This window comes from Bos grunniens, chromosome 16 (genome assembly GCF_055505025.1).
Source record: "Bos grunniens cultivar Pamir isolate PY7600 chromosome 16, Bosgru_T2T1.0, whole genome shotgun sequence".
In the NCBI taxonomy this organism is placed as follows: Eukaryota; Metazoa; Chordata; class Mammalia; order Artiodactyla; family Bovidae; genus Bos; species Bos grunniens.
The window spans coordinates 68,360,016-68,382,277 of record NC_141180.1 but is presented as its reverse complement, the minus strand read 5'-3'; the positions used below and the strand labels follow the sequence as shown (position 1 = coordinate 68,382,277).

At 39.2% G+C, this 22,262-nt stretch overlaps 1 protein-coding gene across 2 annotated transcripts in view; it reads left to right on the top strand.

Moving 5' to 3' along the window:
- Window positions 1–18,797, top strand: part of LOC147356961 (uncharacterized) — a 356,040-nt gene extending 337,243 nt beyond the window's left edge. For both annotated transcript variants that reach the window (XM_086345354.1, XM_086345349.1), the window contains 3 exons: window positions 14,182–14,296; window positions 18,288–18,411; window positions 18,623–18,797. In XM_086345354.1, coding sequence (XP_086201480.1) covers window positions 14,182–14,215 — 34 coding nt within the window. In that variant the 3' untranslated portion in view covers window positions 14,216–14,296; window positions 18,288–18,411; window positions 18,623–18,797. The remainder of the gene's footprint in view (window positions 1–14,181; window positions 14,297–18,287; window positions 18,412–18,622) is intronic.
- Window positions 18,798–22,262: the final 3,465 nt, after the last annotated feature.

The window sequence follows — 22,262 nt, the reverse complement described above, 5'->3', positions numbered from 1 at the left end:
AAGTATTTAATAAATGTTTATATAATACTGAAGGAAAAAATCTTACATCGGTAATTATAGGACTAGAAATCTACATATATTTATATTGGTTGTAGTGTCTCTTCGTGTATAAAAACATATTGAGTTTTTTACTTCTATTAATCTGACCCATTTTCACTTCCCATATTATTGGGTGTTTAAAACTTTTATGTATGTTCATGTTATTTCATTTGATCCTCAAATATATTCAAGAATGGTATAAATATTTATGTTATTGAAATTTGCTGAATATAGGGAATGGGCTCTATTGGATTGAGGATGAAATAGTATTAATACTTTAAAAGTTGTAATTTGTATCTTTGTTTAGAAATTCAAAGCAGAAATCTCAGGAGTAATTAACATTAGAATCAGTATAAATCAAGCTTAGATTATAGATAATGAGATTATATAGAATCAAGATTTATCCTGATTTTTAAGGTCATTCAGAAAGATAAACATTTATGCCTAAGATTTAGAGTATAAAACTGAAGTCTTCTTTTTTTAATACCTGATTTTCTGTCCTTGCCAAGTCTACATTTCTTCTTCCTTCTTCTTGCACTCCTCCTCTGCTTTTTTCTCTTTGTTTTCTTTGTCTTCCTCCTTTACCATTTCCCTGTTTTCCTCCTGTTCCATAGATTTCTTATTTTACTTTGCTTTTTAAAATACTCATTTTACGTACTTCTAATTCCTGATGATGAGGTGTTTTACTAGCATGTATATGTTTTTTAAAGCATGTATAATCAAATGAAAGTAAAGCTGAGACTGTGAAAATAAATAAAAAAGAAGTTAAAAACAAATACTCACTGTCTCCCCTGGAAAAAAATTTCAGAATGAATTAAATGTCTCTAGAGAGTTGAGATCAAACTGATGGGTCTGTTCAGTGGTAGAAGATGGGATGACCCTGGATGGATGGAAGGAATTAACTTTTGTCCTGGGCAAAACCAAAACAAAATAGCTGGTTATTCATTAATCCAATTACCAAATATATATATTCATGCTATCTTAAGTCTTTTGGTGCTCAATCCCGAAGACATGTCCAACTCTTTGCAGACCCATGGACTGTAGCTTGCCAGGCTCCTCTGTCTACGCAGTTTCCCAGGCATGGATACTGGAGAGGGATGCCACTTCCTCCTCCAGGGGACCTTCCCAACCCAGGGATCAAACCCACATCTCTTGCATCTCCTGCTTTGGCAGGTGGGTTCTTTACCATGGAGCCACCTGGGAAGCTCAAGTATTCTGGGAGATGCTGAAAAGTATTAAAACATGATCTCAGTCTGTAAGGAGTGAATAACATATGGATATAGTTGATGTGTTAAACTGTAATTGGTATTAAAATAATGGAATTAATTATAGCTCTCACTCAAGTGGAAGTTCCCTGTTTGATCTAAATACTGACTTCAGTGAACCTGCTCAGGCTGCAGTGATCATCACCACAGTGAAGTTGGGTGTCTAAGCATAGTCTCACCTTGCCTGCATGACTGGAGGGGTCCCCCTAATGGTTGAACAGTTCCCCAAATCTCAAATGGGGCTTCTTAATGACAGAAACAGGAACTACCCTGGGCCTGTGCCCAATCCTGCTAGTCCCATTTCCTCTACGAGCCTAGAACAATGGCTTTTTAAAGTTACGTAACTAGTAAATCCTGTGTCCTTCACACGCCTTTTGAGCTTTGGTCTACAGATATATTGAGTTTTGACTCACAAACAGATATGGGCAAGTCTTATTCTAAATTGAGCAGCAGCATCAGGTACTGCAGGGACTTAGGTCCTTATATCTATATGGACAAGCCGCTGTGAGCATCCAGTAGGTATAGTGAACAAACGTCTATGTGATGGGATTTCAGGGTTGCCAAGGAAAATGTGCTACCGTCTGTCTCTTCTCCATTGTGCCTTAAGTTCCATTGTTCACATCAGTGTCCTTAAAATAAGGCTCTGCCTTGTTAAATTGCACGCTTTGTATAGGAATACTAGCATCCTCACATCTTACCTATCACAGGAGGTTATGGTAGGAGAAATTTCTGCCTTGCTTGAAGTATCATAAGTTTTGGAGAATCTAAGAAAGGGAAGTGGATTCTCTTTGTCAGTTTCCCCCTCAAATCGTTCATCCTTTTTGCTTTTCAGAGTGGCATCACTGTTGGCAGTTACTCTGATTCTTTCTCCAGAATGATCTTGAAATTGGCCCTCATACATCGTAGCCAAAGAGTCAATAAGTTGTGAGGAAAACAGCCCAGAGGAAAACGGATTGCCTTTAGGTACAGAACACAGAGTTCATCTTGGTTGTTAAACTCAGTGTCCAGAGGAATTTGCATGAATCGTCTTCTGTAGGTAGTTAAGGAAGGATAGTCCAAGACGGGGTGTGTGTGTGTGTGTGTGTGTGTGTGTGTGAAAGGAACGTGTGGTATCTAAAAGCACAAAAGTTACGAAATGGTGGAACTGATTTGTGGAGCTTCAGGAAGGCTGCCACTGGCACTTATGTTGTTAGAGAGAAACTCTGGGACAGAACTGGTCCTGGAATTTGGGACTACAGATATTTCAGCTCTTGTCAGGAAAAGAAATGCAAACACTGGTTTGGATATTACAGCTGATGCTAAATCAATCGTGAACGTATTTAGCCACAAAAATTCAAAGACTTAATTGGTTTTTGAAGATTCATATTTGAAATAAATTTATGCATAGATACATAGATGAAAATTTGAAGGAATAGGTAATTTTTCACATGCTAATTTTTAAAGGTGTAACCTACACAGAATGAAATACATGGATCTTAACCATTTAGTTCTCTGAGTTTTGACAAAGTACATACCCATGTGGTACCTGCCAAGGCAAGATGGGGTGCTCATCCATCACTCCAGAGGGTGTGTTTCCTGTCTATTTGCAACCAATGCATAGCCACACCCACCTTCCCCAGACCGGCCCTATTTTCTTATTTCTATTGTCATAAATTAGTTTCATCTGTCTTTCAACTTCATATAAATGAAATGATAAAATATGCATTATTTTGTACTTGGCTTTTTAAACTCAATGCAGTGTTGATGAGATTTATGCATGTTGAATGTATGACTAGTTTATTCCCTTTTTATGACTGAGTAGTTTTCCATTGCATGACTATATTAGTCATTGAAATAAATAGATAAACTATCTACATCTATATCTGTGTCTATCTCTCAGGGTTCTCCAGACAATAGAATCAATATATATAAAGAGATTTTATTTTAAAGAAATGACCCCTGCAATTGTGGAGGATCTAGTCTATCTGTTTTTCCTTTCAATGCCCAGTAAATGTTTATTGTGTACAGTATATTATGGACAAAATTCTGTAGAGATTGTATTTTACTATCTTCTTCTGAAGAATATTAATTATTTTTTAGCAGGCAGTTCAACTACTGGCTGAGAATTTTGAACTTATGGAGGCTTGATTTTAGGCTTTGTTAGGGAAAGTACATTTCGGTCTTTCCTTCTTCTGGGAGAAGTTTCTTGGTCTTGCGATATTGTTTTTACTCCTAAAACATGGCAATTTGTGATGCCCTGGAAAGCCTGAGGTTATTACAGTCTGCTCTTTGTATGAACTAACACTGTATACTCTGTCTTCTGTTTTGTAGGCAGCAGTTTAAATCTCTAGTCAACAATATCTTTTTCTATTTGTCTCCCAGAATGATGGAAATAAAAACAAAAATAAACAAATGGAACCTACCTAAGCTCAAAAACTTTTGCACAGCAAAGGAAACAATAAAACAAAAAGGCAACCCACAGTTGGCATAAAATATTTGCAAATGATATGACCAAAAAGGGCTTAGTCTCCATAATTTATAAATAGCTCATAGCTTTTAATAGCTTTATAAAAAATAAAAATAATAGCTTTATACATTTATAAATAAATTTATAAATGGTGTTTATCAGCATCAAAGTAGACAACCCAATCAAAAAATGGACAGAAGACCTAAATGGATATTTCTTCAAAGAAGACATACAGATGGCCAAGAGGTGCATGAAAAGATGTTCAACATTGCTAATCATTAGAAAAATGCAAATCAAAACTAGAATGAGATATCACCTCACACCAGCCAGAATGGCTATCATCAAAAAATCCACAAACAATGAATCCTGGAGAGGATGTGGAGAGAATGGAACCCTCCTATACTGTTGTGTGAATGTAAGTTGGTACAACCACTATGAAGAACAATATGGAGGTTCCTTAAATAATGCCATTTGTAGCCACATGGTTGACCTAGAGATTGTCATACTGAGTGTAGTCAGACAGAGAAGGAGAAAACTCGTATGACATGCCTTATAAGTGGAATCTAGAAAGAAATGATACAAATGAGCTTACAGAAGAGAAAGAGACTCACAGACTTAGAGAATGAACTTATGGTTGCCAGGCGGAAGGATAAAGGAAGGGACAGTTGGGATGGACATGTACATAACTGCTGTATTACAAATGGACAGCCAACAAGGACCTATCATACAGCACATGGGACTCTACTCAATATTATGTGTCAGCCTGGATGGTAGAGGAGTTTAGGGGAAAATGGATACATGTATGTGTGTGGCTTTCCTTGTGGCTCAGAGGGTAAAGCATCTGCCTACAATGCAGGAGACCTGGGTTCTATCCCTGGGTTGGGAGGTTCCCCTGGAGAAGGAAATGGCAACCCACTCCAGTATTCTTGCCTGGAAAATCCCATGGATGGAGGAGCCCGGTAGGCTACAGTCCACGGGGTCGCAAAGAGTCGGACACGACTGAGCGACTTCACTTCATGTGTGTGGCTGAGTCCCTTTGCTGTTCACCTGAAACTATCACAGCATTGTTAATCAGCTATACCCCAATACAAAATAAAAAGTTTAAAAAATCTCTGGTCAGTCCTTTGAGCCAGCCTACTTCTGATTTCCACTGTGCTTCTTGGGGAAAAGCACAGGGACCACAGATCAGGGCTCAGCCAAGGGTTTGAGGGGAGTTTTTCTCAGATTTTGAGCCTACTTGCTCTCTGGCTCCCCCCTTTCTGGTATTGCCCCCCCTAATTTCTACCTTCTTTGGAAGTTCTGAATCATATTCGCTGACATCTCAGTCCAATGAGACCTTAGTTTTCTGCTTTAGTGTCTGGCTTTTTTCGCTCTGTATAATGTTTCTGAGATGTATCCATGCTGTGTGTATGAATAGCTTGTTATCTTTTATAACTGAGTAGCTTTCCATTGTATGACTGTATCTGTGTCTGTAGCTGTTAAGTTGGCCAAAAATCTGTTTGGGTTTTTCTATAAGCTCTTACGTATTTCCTCTTAGAGGAAAACATAGGCAGAACACTTGATGACATAAATGAAAGCAAGATCCTCTATGACCCACCTCCTAGAGTAATGGAAATAAAAACAAAAGTAAACAAGTGGGACCTGATTAAACCTAAAAGCTTTTGCACAGCAAAGGAAACTATAAGCAAGGTGAAAAGACAACTTTCAGAATGGGAGAAAATAATAGCAAATTAAACAACTGACAAAGGATTAATTTCCAAAATATACAAGCAGCTCATACAACTCAATGCCAGAAAAACAAACAACCCAATCAAAAAAGTGGGGAAAAGATCTAAACAGACATTTCTCCAAAGAAGACATACAGATGGCTAACAAACACATGAAAAGATGCTCAACATAGCTCATTATTAGAGAAATGCAAATCAAAACCACAATGAGATATCACCTCACACCAGTCAGAATGGCCATCATCAAAAAGTCTACAAGCAATGAATGCTGGAGAGGGTGTGGAGAAAAGGGAACCCTCTTGCACTGTTGGTGGGAATGTAAATTGATGCAGCCGCTGTGGAAGATGGTATGAAGAGTCCTTTAAAAACTGGGAATAAAACCACCATATGACCCAGCAATCCCACTCCTAGGCATGTACCTGTAGGAAACCAAAATTGAAAAAGACACATGTATCCCATTGTTCATTGTAGCACTACTTACAATAGCTAGAACATGGAAGCAACCTAGATGTCCTTCAACAGATGAATGGATAAAGAAGTAGTGGTACCTATACACAATGGAATACTACTCGAGCATACAAAGGAATGCATTTTGAGTCAGTTCTAATGAAGTGGATGAACCTAGAGCCTATTATACAAAGTGAAGTAAGTCAGAAAGAGAAAGATAAATATCGTACTTTAATGCATATATGCAGAACCATGGAAATATGGTACTGAAGAATGTATTTATAGGATAGCAATGGGAAAAAATAAAGTATATAATATGATATATAACTTTATAGATATAAAATTTTATACTTGAAAAGGAAAAGAAAAAAAAAGGAATTGGCCTTTTGCTTGAGTTCTAACCACACTGCAGTAAACATTCCATAAAGTGCTGTGTTGCAGAAAGCCCGTAACATGCATATCACCCAGTGCAATTCCCTTTTCTCAAAGATCGACTCCTCACCAGTTTTCTGTTTTGTTGTTGTTGTTGTCTAACACTGTGAAATGCCAGGCTGGATGAGTCACAAACTGGAATCAAGATTTCCAGGAGAAATGTCAGCAACCTCAGATATGCAGATAATACCACACTAATGGCAGAAAGTGAAGAGGAACTAAGTGGGCTTTTGATGAGGGTAAAAAAGGAGTGTGAAAAAGCTGGCTTAAAACTCACCATTCAGAAAACCAAGATCATGGCATCCGGTCACATCACTTCATGGCATATAGATGGGGAAACAATAGAAACAGTGAAAGACTTTATTTTCTTGGGCTCCAAAGTCAATGTGGACAGTGACTGTAGCTGTGAAATTAAAAGACACTTTCTCCTTGGAAGGAAATCTATGACAAATCTAGACAATGTATTAAAAAGCAGAGACATCACTTTGAAGACAAATGTCATGTAGTCAAAGCAATGGTTTTCCCAGTAGTCATTTTTGGATGTGATAACTGGACCGTAAAGAAGGCTGAGCACCAAACAATTGAATTGTGGTGCTGGACAAGACTCTTTTGAGAGTTCCTTGGACTGCAAGGGGATCCAACCAGTCAATCCTAAAGAAAATCAACCCTCAATATTCATTGGAAGGACTGATGCTGAAGCTGAAGCTTCAATACTTTGGCCACCTGTTGCAAAGAGAGGACTCATTGGAAAAGACTCTGATGCTGGGAAAGATTGAAGGCGGGAGGAGAAGAGGGCAGCAGGATGAAGTGATTAGACAGCATCACCAATTCAATGGACATGAATTTGAGGAAACTCTGGGAGATAGATGAAGACAGAGGAGTCTGGTGTGCTGCAGTCCATGGGGTCACAAAGAGTCAGACAGGACTTGGTGACTGAACAACAATCACAACCAATGCCTTCACATTGTTTTTATAAAAATGTTTGTTTTGAGTTTGTGATTGTTATCTATAGGAGGATCATTCCCACACAGGTCACTTTACCATTAGGTTTTCAGAACTGGAACTTTCCTCTTTTTTTAAGGTATACTCTATTTGTTTAGTCTTCAACAGTTTCACTAAGACATGACCAGGTGTGAGTTTTTAGAATTATTCTGCTTAGTGTTTGCTAAGATGTTTAACTGATATAGGTCAATTTCTTTCATCAATTTTTGAGCATTTTTGGCCATCATCTCTTCTAATGAGTTACTTTCCTATTTTTTCTTGTTCTTGTATTAATTAATTCTCTCTTTTCTCTTCTGGTGAAACTTCAATTAATGTATGTCAGAAAGTTTGGTATCACCACATAGACCTTGAATAGTCTCTTCTTTTTCTTTTTGTACATCAGTTTTGATAATTTCAGTTGATCTGTATTCAAGAAAATGACTTGAAAATCCACTGTGTCCAGTTTCCTGATTAGCCACTGAAACTGTGGTGGTGGAGAAGACTCTTGAGAGTCCCTTGGACTGCAAGGAGATCCAACCAGTCCATCCTAAAGGAGATCAGTCCTGGGTGTTCTTTGGAAGGACTGATGTTGAAGCTGAAACTCCAATACTTTGGCTACCTGATGCAAAGAGCTGACTCATTTGAAAAGACCCTGATGCTGGGAAAGATTGAGGGCAGGAGGAGAAGGGGATGACAGAGGATGAGATGGTTGGATGGCATCACCGACTCAATGGACATGAGTTTGGGTGGACTCCAGGAGTTGGTGATGGACAGGGAGGCCTGGCATGCTGCGGTTCATGGGGTCGCAAAGAGTCGGACACGACTGAGCGACTGAACTGAACTGAAATTTTTATTTCTGATACTACATTTCTTTTTTTCTAGCATGTACGTGTATTTGTTTTTTAATAGTTTCCATCTTTTTGCTGTATTTCAGCAACAGTTTCCATGTATTGAATAATGCCATTTCTACTAGATTCTTTTAAATATTTATTATAATATTTTGAATTGCCTGTGATAATTCCAACATGCCATCTGTGTGCTTGTTTCTATTGACTATTTATTCTTTTAAACAGATCACTTCTCACTTTGGATGATTCAAAATTCTGGACTTTATAATGGGGATTGAGATTTAAAGGCTAGTAAAGACTGAAGTAATATTATTTACTACCCTCTGCCCCTGAATCAAGACGTTTTTCTGTCAAGCCTCGAGCATTGACAACTAAATCAGTATAACCTGGTTAATTTCAGCTGTCTCTGCTTTGCTAAAGCTTTAGTAAGGTTTAGATCACTACTGACTTCAAACGTTTTGAAGGCTGGATCAGGACTTTCCCTTCACGAGGACTCGGATCTGAGCTCTGGCAAGATCTCAAGGCTCTCCTCATACTTTACAGCCAAATTACTTTCTGTACCCTGGCTTCTAGACTTTTTAATTGCTCAGAGTACTCCTGGTTATTTATTCACACTCTTAGTTCTCTGACCCTTGGGAGATCTCTCTTCATCTTCCTGTCTCACCACCAAACTTCAGCAGCAATTGCTGGCATCCACCGAGAGCCTTAAGTGCCTCAGATGGACTTGCCGGGTCCTCAGGCCTCTGCACGGGTGCTTCTCGTAGGGAAGGCCCTGTGCGCCTCGCCCTGTCCCCAGCTGTACCTTCTTTACCTGAAGGAACTCTATGAGGAAATGGCGGGCTGGAGTGACTTGCTCCGAGGCCAGGGCTCCTTACGATTCTAATTCATTGCACCAGCCCTTGCTCGGTCACTGAGAGAGAACTGAAGAGTTTGGACTGTTTCCTCTGACTCTAGTCTGTGGTAGTTTTCTCCTATTTCTACACTATTTTCTCATAAAGGAAAGCAATTTGTCTCAAATCTCTACCAGGAAGAGCTCAACACTTTTTGGATTTTGTTCCTTTAGGTTTCTTTCCATCCTCAACTCTCTGATGATTTTAAACTATGTTTTTGGAGTTTAACCATGTATTCTCACTGGGGCTGGTCTCCTGTAATTTTTTACATGTTTCTTTGGAGCACAAGTTACAGTTAAATTTAATGTTCATTACAAAATAATTTAATAAATGCTCTTACTTGAATGGGGTTAGGGTAAATATTGTTTTAAATCCATAAAAGATGAAGGTTAATTTTACAGAAATTCTTTACGGTCAGGGAACCTATCTTTGAGAAATTCATGGCCTCATAAAGAATTAAAAATTTATTTTCATAGGGTGGGAGAAAGAGATGATAGGAACAGATTACTAAATCTTATAAAACAGACAGTGATATTCTTTTTTAAAAGAAATATTTATACTTTATCTCATTAAGTAAGAATATGTGTTAAAACAGACACATGCATATGTATACATATAAATTTATACATATATACATACATATTAAATTCTTTAAGAAGGAATTTAATACTTCATCCCACTTAACATTAATACACACTCATTACTAAAAAATCAAAAGGCATAGAAATATGTAAAATAGAGTTAATATTTCTTTTCCTCTTTAAAAATGATCACTGTGAACTTTTTTTATGTGTGTGAATATATATACATTTTTTTTTTTCCATTTTCCCTTACTTTTAAATTATCTATACGGGCTTCCCAGGTGGCGCTAGTGGTAAAGAACCTACCTGCCAATGTAGGAGATGCAGATTCGAACCCTGGGTAGGGAAGATCCCCTGGAGAGGGCTTGGCAACCTATTCCATTCTCTGGAGAATCCCATGGACAGAGGAGCCTGGTGGGCTACAGCCCATGGGGTTGCAGATTTGGACATAACTGAAGTGACACAGCATGCAATACACAGAACTATCTAGATCGTTTTTCAAAATAGAAATTACATTAATAATTATACAACATGGTGTCTTTTAGTTGACATACATGGACAGAATGTCATTCCATTATGTATTTTCCTAACCAATTATTTTCTCCAGAAAGCATCCCTAATTATGGTGCTTAAGCAAAATTGAAATAACAAATAATTAATCTCCAAAATATACAAGCAACTCATGCGTCTCAATACCAGAAAAATAAACAACTCAATCAAAAACTGGGCCAAAGGACTAAACAGACATTTGTCCAAAGAAGACATACAGATGGCTAACAAACACATAAAAAGATGCTCAACATCACTCATTATCAGAGAAATGCAAATCAAAACCACTATGAGGTACCATAACATGATGGTCAGAATGGATGCCATCAAAAAGTCTATAAGCAATAAATGCTGGAGAGGGTGTAGAGAAAAGGGAACCCTCTTACACTGTTGGTGGGAATGCAAACTAGTACAGCCACTATGGAGAACAGTGTGGAGATTCCTTAAAAAACTGGAACTAGAACTGCCATACGACCCAGCAATCCCACCTTGGGCATACACACCGAGGAAACCAGAATTGAAAGAGACACGTGTACCTGAATGTTCATCGCAGCACTGTTTACAATAGCCAGGACACGGAAGCAACCTAGATGTCCATCAGCAGACAAATGGATGAGAAAGCTGTTGTACATATACACAATGGAGTATTACTCAGCTATAAAGAATAGCACATTTGAGTCATTTCTAATGAGGTGGATGAAACTAGAGCCTATTACACAGAGTGAAGTAAGCCAGAAAGAGAAACACCAATACAGTATATTAATGCATATATATGGAATTTAGAAAGATGGTAATGCCAACTCTATATGCGAGACAGCAAAAGAAGCACAGATGTAAAGAACAGACTTTAGGACTATGTTGGAGAAGGCGAGAGTAGGATGATATTAGAGAATAGCATCAAAACGTGTATATTACCATATGTAAAAATAGATGACCAGCACAAATTTGATGCATGAAGCAGGGCACACAAAGCTGGTGCTCTGAGACAACCCAGAGGGATAGGATGGGGAGGGAGGTGGGAGGGGGCTTCAGGATGGTGGGACACATGTATGCCCATGGCTGATTCATGTCAATGAATTATAAAAACCACCATAATATGTAAAGTAATTAGCCTCCAATTAAAATCAATCAATTAATTAATTAATTTAAAAAAGAAGTATACCAAGGGGGAAAAAAGAAATTACATTAATAATTGTACAACACAGTGTGTTTTAGTTGACATACATGGAGAGAATGTCATTCCATTATGCATTTTCCTACCCAATTATTTTCTCCAGAAAGCATCCCTAACTATGGTGCATTAAGCAAAATTGAAATAATCAATTTTTACTTTATTTTCTTCCAGAATATGACTTCAGTTCAGTTCAGTTCAGTCGCTCAGTCGTGTCCAACTCTTTGCGACCCCATGAACTGCAGCACGGCAGGCTTCCCTGTCCAAAACCAACTCCCGGAGTTCACCCAAACCTGTGTCCATTGACTCGGTGATGCCATCCAAACATCTCATCCTCTATCGTTCCCTTCTCCTCCTGCCCTCAATCTTTCCCAGCATCAGGGTCTTTTCAAATGAGTCAGCTCTTTGCATCAGGCGGCCAAAGTATTGGAGTTTCAGCTTCAACATCAGTCCTTCCAAAGAACACCCAGGACTGATCTCCTTCAGAATGGACTGGTTGGATCTCCTTGCAGTCCAAGGGACTCTCAAGAGTCTTCTCCAACACCACAGTTCAAAAGCATCAATTCTTCGGCACTCAGCCTTCTTCACAGTCCAACTCTCACATCCATACATGACCACAGGAAAAACCATAGCCTTGACTAGACGAAACTTTGTTGGCAAAGTAATGTCTCTGCTTTTTAATATGCTATCTAGGTTGGTCATAACTTTCTTCGAAGGAGTAAGTGTCTTTTAATTTCATGGCTGCAGTCACCATCTGCAGTGATTTTGGAGCCTAAAAAAATAAAGTCTGACACTGTTTCCACTGTTTGTTTGTTTTTTTTTTTTGCCATGAAGTGATGGGACCAGATGACATGATCTTAGTTTTCTGAATGTTGAGCCTTAAGCCAACTTTTTCACTCTCCTCTTTCACTCTCATCAAGAGGCTCTTTAGTTCTTCTTCACTTTCTGCCATAAGGGTGGTGTCATCTACATATCTGAGGTGACTGATATTTCTCCCGGCAATCTTGATTCCAGCTTGTGCTTCCTCCAGCCCAATAGAATGGGAAAGACTAGAGATCTCTTCAAGAAAATTAGAGATACCAATAGAACATTTCATGCAAAGATGGGTACAATAAAGGACAGAAATGGTAGGAAACTAACAGAAGCAGAAGATATTAAGAAGAAGTGGCAAGAATACACAGAAGAACTGTACAAAAAAGATCTTCACAACCCAGATAATCATGATGCTGTGATCACTCACCTAGAGCCAGACATCCTGGAATGTGAAGTCAAGTGGGCCTTAGGAAGCATCACTACAAACAAAGCTAGTGGAGGTGATGGAATACCAGTTGAGCTATTTCAAACCCTGAAAGATGACTCTGTGCAAGTGCTCCACTCAATATGCCAGCAAATTTGGAAAACTCAGGAGTGGCCACAGGACTGGAAAAGGTCAGTTTTCATTCCAATTCCAAAGAAAGGCAATGGCAAAGAATGCTAAAACTACCTCACAATTGCACTCATCTCACACGTTAGTAAGGTAATGCTTAAAATTCTCCAAGCCAGGCTTCAGCAATACATGAACTGTGAACTTCCAGATATTGAAGCTGGATTTAAAAAAGGTAGAGGAACCAGAGATCAAATTGCCAACATCCGCTGGATCATGGAAAAAGCAAGAGAGTTCCAGAAAAACATCTATTTCTGCTTTATTGACTATGCCAAAGCCCTTGACTGTGTGGATCACAATAAACTGTGGAAAATTCTTCAAGAGATGGGAATACCAGACCACCTGACCTGCTTCTTGAGAAACCTGTATGCAGGTCAGGAAGCAACAGTTAGAACTGGACATGGAATAACAGACTGGTTCCAAATAGGGACAGGAGTATGTCAAGGCTGTATATTGTCACCCTGCTTATTTAATTTATATGCAGAGTACATCATGAGAAACACTGGGCTGGAAGAAGCACAAGCTGGAATCAAGAATATCACTTAAGCTCACCCAACTCTTCCCTATGGTTACGGTTTGTCCCATTTTTCTCAGATGTCTTATAGCCTGCATTAGCTATGCATTTCCCTCCACCAGAAACCACACTGGGGAAAATTGTTAGCAATGACACTGCTTCCCATACCAGGATTTGTCTGAGCTCCACTGCCATTGGCAAAGTGAAGGGGTTCTTATTGCCAACTGGGTAACAAGAGATTCAGTTCTAAAATCCTGTCTTAGAGTTTGCTTTCATAGACCATACATGGCAGCATTGCTTGCAATAAGTTAGGTCTCTTGGGTGCAAATTCTGTGATGAAGCTTAGCATGCAGGATATTTACTACGTAAAGCTCTGGGGAGAAGAGGGATTGGGAGATGAGGTAGCCGCTGACCTGGCTTAGAATCAACAGTGCCTTCTACAATGGTTTTATTTCCATGGTGACTATGGCTCTCTGATGACCGAATGAACTGTCCTAAGTCGAAGCAATAGGTACCCTGAAAAACGGCATGAAATAAACCACGCAGAAAGAACAGGGTACATCATGCCTGATCCTTTCCCTTTTTTAAACCATTTTTTTGAAGCTTCTCATAACCATCAAAGGTAACAAGTGAAGAGTGTGCTATTTTTTGTATAATTACTAATTCATGATTTCATATATATAAGATCCATTTCAGACCTTTCCAGTGATTTCTAGTGATGCTTAAACTGTTCCACAAACTAGCCCACGAGAACTGCTCTCATTGTTTCCAGTGTCTCTTTGCTTTGACCCCTATGATCTTTGACAGCTTTCTTGCTTTTAAGCACAAGATGTCACAGCTTTATTTAACATATTTTTTTTCCACTCAGGCCTGGAATCAATGTTTCCCAAGGAGCAAAATAAAGTTCCAACACCAGAATCGAAGCCCCAGAGGTGGTCTTTGCTACTCATTTCTTGCTGCTTCTGGAACTTCTCAGTGGACAGGTACTTACATAATATGTATATTTTTAAAAGATAAATAAATATAGGTAGGTGTCATCAGCTCAGGCTACGGTAACAAATAGCATAGGCTAGATGGTTTAAACAACATTTATTTCTCAGTTCTGGAGAATGGGAAGCCCAAGATCAAGGTGCCAGCAGATCTGGTGTCTGGTGCGAGCCCACCTCCTGGCTTGTCGGTGGCCACCATGTTTCATCATCACATGAAAGGGGACGATGTCATTTCTTTCCTGTCTCTTCTTATGAGGGCTCCCTCTTAGGACCTACTGACCTCCCTGGAGCTCCATCTTTAAATATAACACACTGGAGATTAGAATTTCAACATGAATTTGGGGGTGGGTGGTGGATAACAAATATTCAGCCCATAATTGAAGTATTTTTTAGCAAAAAAAAAAAAAAAGTGTATATCCAAAATGATTTTTCTATTTCAAATGTTGGTTACAGTGTGTTAATTTATCTGTTTTTATACTTTTCTTCCCATAATTTCTTATATCAAAAATCTTGGTGACTTGATGTTAGCATAATTGCTTATTGATTTATCCTATAACCTACACAGGCAGTAATTTCAAAATAACAATGGCAATATCATTAACAATAAAGCTATTGACTGCGGCTTGAAATTTTCTTGTGGTGGTTTTTATCCTGAAGATGTATCTCTCTAGCGATGGACAGTAAACATACTGCATTTAAAGTTATTTGAAGTAATTCTCTGTGTGTTTATGTCAACAATTTGTTACAGAATTAGATTCTTTTTTTTTCATTTTTATAAAGTGCTTAGCTTTGTATTCCTGAAATAATTATACATATAGCTTATGTGACAAATAGATTCAAGGGATTAGACCTGATAGAGTGCCTGGAGCACTATGGATGGAGGTTGCTGACATTGTATAGGAGGCAGTGATCAAGACCATCCCCAAGAAAAAGAAAAGCAAAAAGGCAAAATGGTTGTCTGAGGAGGCCTTACAAATAGCTGAGAAAAGAAGAAAAGTGAAAGGCAAAGGAGAAAAGGAAAGATATACCCACCTGAATGCAGATTTCCAAAGAATAGCAAGGAGAGATAAGAAAGGCTTCCTCAATGATCAATGCAAAGAAATAGAGGAAGACAATAGAATGGGAAAGACTAAAAGTCTCTTCAAGAAAATTAGAGATACCAAAGGGAACATTTCGTGCAAAGATGGGCACAATAAAGGAAGAAATGGTATGGCCCTAACAGAAGCAGAAGATATTAAGAAGAGGTGGCAAGAATACACAGAAGAACTATACAAAAAAGATCTTCATGACCCAGATAACCATGATGGCATGATCACTCACCTAGAACCAGACATGCTGGAATGCAAAGTCAAGTGGGCCTTAAGAAGCATCACTACGAACAAAGCTAGTGGAGAAGATGGAATTCCAGCTGAGCTATTTCAAATCCTAAAAGATGATGCTGTGAAAGTGCTACACTCAATATGCCAGCAAATTTGGAAAACTCAGCAGTGGCCCCAGGACTGGAAAAGGTCAGTTTTCATTCCAATCCCAAAGAAAGGCAATGCGAAAGAATGCTCAGCCTACTGCACAACTGCACTCATTTCTCATGCCAGCAAAGTCATGCTCAAAATCCTCCAAGCTAGGCTTCAATAGTACGTGAACCAAGAATTTCCAGATGTACAAGCTGGATTTAGAAAAGGCAGAGGAACCAGAGATTAAATTGCCAACACCCACTGGATCATAGAAAAAGCAAGAGAATTCCCGAAAAACATCTACTTCTGCTTCATTGACTATGCTAAACCTTTTGACTGTGTGGATCACAACAAGCTGTGGAAAATTCTTAAAGAGATGGGAATACCAGACCACCTGACCTGCGTCCTGAGAAACCTATATGCAGGTCAAGAAGCAACAGCTGGAACTGAACATGAAACAGCAGCCTGGTTCAAAATTGGGAAAGGAGTCTATCAATTCTGTATAATTGTTGCCTTGTTTATTTATTTTATATGCAGAGAACATCATGCAAAATGCCAGGCTGAATGAATCACAAGTTGAAATCAAGATTGCCAGGAGAAATATCAGTAAACTCAGATATGCAGATGATACCACTCTTATGGAAGAAAGCAATGAGGAACTAAAGAGCCTCTTGATGAAGGTGAAAGAGGATAGTGAAAAAGCTGGCTTAAAACTCATTTAAAACACTTAAAACATTTAAAAAACTAAGATCAAGGCATCAAGTCCCATCACTTCACAGCATATAGATGATAAAATAATGGAAACAGTGACAGAATATATTTCATTTTCTTGGGCTCCAAAATTGCTGCAGATGATGACTGTAGTCATGAAATTAAAAGACACTTGCTCCTTGGAAGAAAAGCTATGACAAACCTACACAATATACTAAAAAGCAGAGATATTACTCTGGCAACCAAGGTCCATCTAATCAAAGCTATGGTTTTCCAGTAGTCATTCATGTATGGATGTGAGCTGGACCATAAAGAAGGCTGAGCTTTGAAGAACTGATGTTTTTGAACCGTCGTGCTGTAGAAGACTCTTGAGAGTCCCTTGGACTGCAAGGAGATGAAACCAGTCAATCCTAAAGGAAATCAACTCTGAATATTCATTGGAAGGACTGATGCTGAAACTGAAGCTTCCATACTTTGGCCATTTGAAGCGAAGAGCTGACTAATTGGAAAAGACCCTGATGCTGGGAAAGATTGAAGGCAGGAGGAGAAGGGGACTACACAGGAGGAGGCATTGGATGGCATCACCGACTCAATGAACTCAATGAGTTTGAGCAAGTTCCAGAAGATGGTGAAGGACAGGGAGCCTGGTGTGCTGCAGTCCATGGGGCCACAGTCAAACAACAACAAAGGCTTTTGCAGGGTTCTCAAGTTTGTACATATACAGACATTCAGTTGCTATTTCAGATTCTTGCCCCACAGGAACCATTTTTAAATAGCTTTTGGTTTGTCTTTATATTGCTTCATGAGAGTAAATTTATATCTTTATTCCTGATTTGAAAGCATTTTTTTTAAAATTTGAAAAGTAGAAGGACTTTCACACAGAGTCATGTAGTTGTATGTCCTGGTTCTGTAGTGAGACAGCTGTACCATACAGGAGATTGCTTCCTTTTGTGCTAATAGAGACTCAGAGCATAGGACTTCTAGTTAGAAAAATCAATTATTACAAATCTTCAAGGAGACATACTGGAATATTATAATAAAAATAGAATATGATCTCATTCATATAGTGCTTTTCAGAATATATAGCAATTTCACTATGAATTAATTAATTGATTTTCACAATAATCTTTTGACTTTATCTCCATTTTACAAGTCAGAAATTGAAGCCTAGGGACAGAAATGCTTTGTTCAAGGACTTGCATTTACTTGTCAGCTAATTACTGATGGAGATTAGGGAAGAATTCAAGCTATCTGCCTCTAGCTCCACGTTGTAATGATGCTGCTTCTCAAATTACTTGCAAATACACATGAAACCCTTGTGTCTTAAGCCATGTCTTCTGGAGTTGTTTACATCACTCCAAGTAAATTTTTGAAGTAGGAAACCTTCTACTTCCTTTTTGAAGATTCACAGAACAAAATAACATTAAATCAAGTCTTTGAAAATTTCTGCACTTTTTGAAATCTGTGTAATGTTGTATTTTAAATGTTTCCAATTTTATAGACCATAGAATAACCCCCCAAGTCCCCTGAATCTGGACTAAGCCTGAAAGGTGTCAAAACTGTAAGGCTTGTTCAAGTGTGGGTGAGTGGATTTCATGGCAGCTTCAATAAGCAACTATTTTTTTGACATGGACCATGCTTGAGAATTACATTTGGTTTAGATGGACGTCTATGATGTGTCATGTCAGAAGCCGAATTTTGAACATCAACTGTGTTGCAATTTGATCCAGTCAATTCTTTAGCAACTTAATCAGGCCCCATTTTTTTTTTTAAAGACATTTACTGGTAATGTTTTCCTCATAGAAAACTTCACCCATATTTAGTTAACAGACTAACAGGAGAATCTACAGCAGCTGAAAGGTGCTTCTGTGTGTTCCTAGCAACGGGGAAACCATGACACAGCAGGGCCTCAGCAGGAACTGTCTGCATTTTGTCATCTGTGATGAAGTAAGTTGATCCTGGAGATAAATGAATCTGAGATATAAAGAAGGATTTACCCCTGGAAAATATGCTCTGCACTAAAACAGTGGTAAGTGTGGATGTGAGCAGAACAGAACACATGGTAATAGAAAGTCTTGGGTTTTCAGAAAATTTATGTACAGAGTAATAAAGAATGAATACTACAGTTCTTTTAATCCAATTTTCTGTTGATGGGCAGGACTGTGTTCCCTCCTGGTTGTTTGACCTGAGGCCAAACTATGGTGGAGGTACTGAAGATAATGGGGACCTCCTTCAAAAGGTCCCATGCATACACTGCTGTGCTGAGTGCCCCCGACCCTGCAGCAGGCCACCGCTGACCCGCGCCTCTGCTGGGGACTCCTGGACACTCACAGGCAAGTCTGGGTCAGTCTCTTTTGGGGTCACTGCTCCTTTCTCCTGGGTCGTAGTGTGTACAAGGAAATTTGTGCACATCAAGAGAAAATTGGATTAAAGAAATACTGAGCAAGGCCCAGGCCATCAGAACAAGACCCAGTTTCCCTCTCAGTCAGTCTCTCCATCAGGAAGCTTCCATAAGCTTTTTATCCTTATCCTTGACATGACATTGACATTGAAGTCACTCAGTCGTGTCCGACTCTTTGAGACCCCATGGACTGTAGCCTACTAGGCTCCTCCGTCCATGGGATTTTCCAGGCAAGAGTACTGGAGTGGGTTGCCATTTCCTCCTCCAGGAAATCTTCCCGACCCAGGGATTAAACCCGGGTCTCCCGCATTGTAGGCAGACGCTTTACCATCTGAGCCACCAGGGAAGTCCTTATCCTTAAGAGGGCCAACAGAACAAAAACCATAATCACAGAAAACTAATCAAACTGATCACATGGACCACAGCCTTGTCTAGCTCAATGAAAAAATGACCATGCTGTGTAGGGCCACCCAAGACAGACGGGTCATGGTGGAGAGTTCTGACAAAACGTGGTCCACTGGAGAAGGGAATGGCAAACCACTTCAATATTCTTACCTTGAGAACTCCATCAACATTATGAAAAGGCTAAAAGATACTACACTGAAAGATGAACCCCCCAGGTTGGTAGGTGCCCAATATGCTCCTAGATATCAGTGGAAAAATAACTCCAGAAAGAATGAAGAGATGGAGGCAAAGCAAAAACAACACGCAGTTGTGGATGTGACTGGTGATGGAAGTAAAGTCTGATGCTGTAAAGAACAATAATGAATAGGAACCTGGAATGTTAGGTCCATGAATCAAGGCAAATTGGAAGTGGTCAAACAGGAGATAGCAACAGTGAACATCGACATTTTAGCAATCAGTGAGCTAAAATGGACTGGAATGGGTGAATTTAACTCAGATGACCATTATATCTACTACTGTGGGCAAGATTCCCTTTGAAGAAATGGAGTAGCCATCATAGTCAACAAAAGAGTCTGAAATGCAGTACTTGGATGCAATCTCAAAAACGACAGAATGATCTCTCTTCGTTTCCAACGCAAACCATTCAGTATCACAGTAATCCAAGTCTATATCCCAACCAGTAATGCTGAAGAAGCTGAAGTTGAATGGTTCTATGAAGACCTCTGTCCATGGCAAGAATACTGGAGTAGGTTGCCATTTCCTTCTCCAGGGTATCTTCCCAACCCAGGGATGGAGCCTGAGTCTCCTGCATTGGCAGGTGTATTCTTTAGCACGGAGCCACCTGGGAAGCCCAGAGAAACACTGGCACCCTTGTAAACTGAAGTCACAGTTCACCTTACTGTGTAAACCCAAAAACCAGAGAGATTTGATCGGGAGGTGGATACAGACTTCGTCTCTTTAAAACATTCAGAACCCTGATATCCTTTAAATTAGGATGCAGAGAAATACAAAACAAAATGGATTTGGTAAGCAAACCAGAAAACCACAGTTGTGAGGAAAATTTTCACAGAATGGGATTTCAGGAGCTAAGAGGCGGATCAAGTGTTCTGTTGATTGCAAAGCATGGGGTAAGCCGACATCGCCTGGCCAAGCTGTGGAGTGTCCCCAAAACTAGAACTGTAGCGAAGGCATCCAGTGTGTTTTGAGATAGGATGGTAGTGGTTTAGTCACTAGGTCATGTCTGACTCTTGTGATCCCATAGATGGTAGCCTACCAGGCTCCTCTGTCAACAAGGCAAGAATACCAGAGTGGGTTGCCATCCGCCTACTTCGGGGGATCTTCCTGAGCCAGGGATCGAACCTGCATCTTCTGCATTGGCAGGCAGATTCTTTATTTCTGACCCACCAGGGGAGCCCTTTTTATCGGATATCACACACCAAAGTGGAGAATAGACATGGAAAGTTAGGAAGGGCAAAGTCTAAGGATTTAGGAAAATGATTTTAATCGACACAATATTTATAAAATTATTAAAGAATTTAATTTTTGAATGAAGATACTGGGAAATTCAGGTTGAATAATTAAAACTGATTATTTTCAACTCACTTTCCATATTTATTGGAAATTTACAATGAAACTTATATGCATATATTTTAAAAATCATTCTAGAAACCAAGTCTCCATTTCAATGTTAGATTTTGGAAAAGGAACAGCAAATTAAATCCAAAGATATAAAGGGAGGAAAAGAATATGATACCAAAGAGATTAAACAGAGCAAACACACAGTCAAAAAAAGAGTATTAGTAAAGTGAAACTTGCTAAATTAAAAAGATGAATAAAATTGCTGAACCCTTAGCACATGTGTGTAATGCTGAAAGATAGACAATCTCCTTTCACGCAGAAACAAGGCTAGCATGGCGTCACTACCTTGTCTCCTGATAGTGGAGGCCCCGAGGAACACATTAAGAAAAAGAAAACACTTTAATGCTAGCACAGTAAGAAACTGGCATTCTGTGCATAAGATATAATCATGAAGTGAAAGTGAAAGTGTTAGTATCTCAATCATTTCTGACTCTTTGGGACACCTCGGACTATATAGCCCACCAGGCTCCCCTGTCCATGGAATTCTCCAGGCAAGAATACTGGAGTGGGTTACCATTCCCTTCTCCAGGGGATCTTCCCAACCTAGGGATAAAACCTGAGTCTCCTGCATTGCTGGAGGATTCTTTAGCATCTGAGCCACCAGAGAAGTCCAAGATATAATCATTTATACAGAAAATTCAAGGTTTTACACATAAACAGTATCAACAAAAGAGAGAATGTAGCAAGTTTGCTGACTTTAGCCAGTGTGCAGAAATTGTTGTATTTGCATACACCAGTAACACAGTTAGAAATTAAACTTTAAGAACAAGGTACTATTTAAGAAAACATAAAAATTCCTAATTCCTAATTCTAGGTGCAAGAACTCTATGTAGACCATTTTAAAACATGTTCTACAAGAATTCTATGTAAAACATTGTAAAACATTTTCAAAACAATTCGATATATTGAATTCATGGATCTTAAGACAATTCATCCTTGTAAAGGTGGCAATTTTAAGAAAATTTATTGATACCCTTCAGTCAAAATCCCAGTAAATATTTGTTGTTTGGGGGGTTTGTTTTGTTAATGTGTGTGTGTGTGAAAAAGCGGTTTTTGTTTCAAAGTTGGTAGCCAGTTTTCTTACAAGTCTCATGTATTACCCAATTTTTAAATCCCGAGCACTGCATCAACTGCACTTGGTGGGTCAGAGGGCCCATTCATCGCAGAAGGCGCTGGCACCCGACTCCAGTACTCTTGCCTGGAAAATCCCATGGACGGAGGAGCCTGGTGGGCTGCAGTCCATGGGGTCGCTAAGAGTCGGACACGACTGAGCGACTTCACTTTCACTTTTCACTTTCATGCATTGGAGAAGGAAATGGCAACCCACTCCAGTGTTCTTGCCTGGAGAATCCCA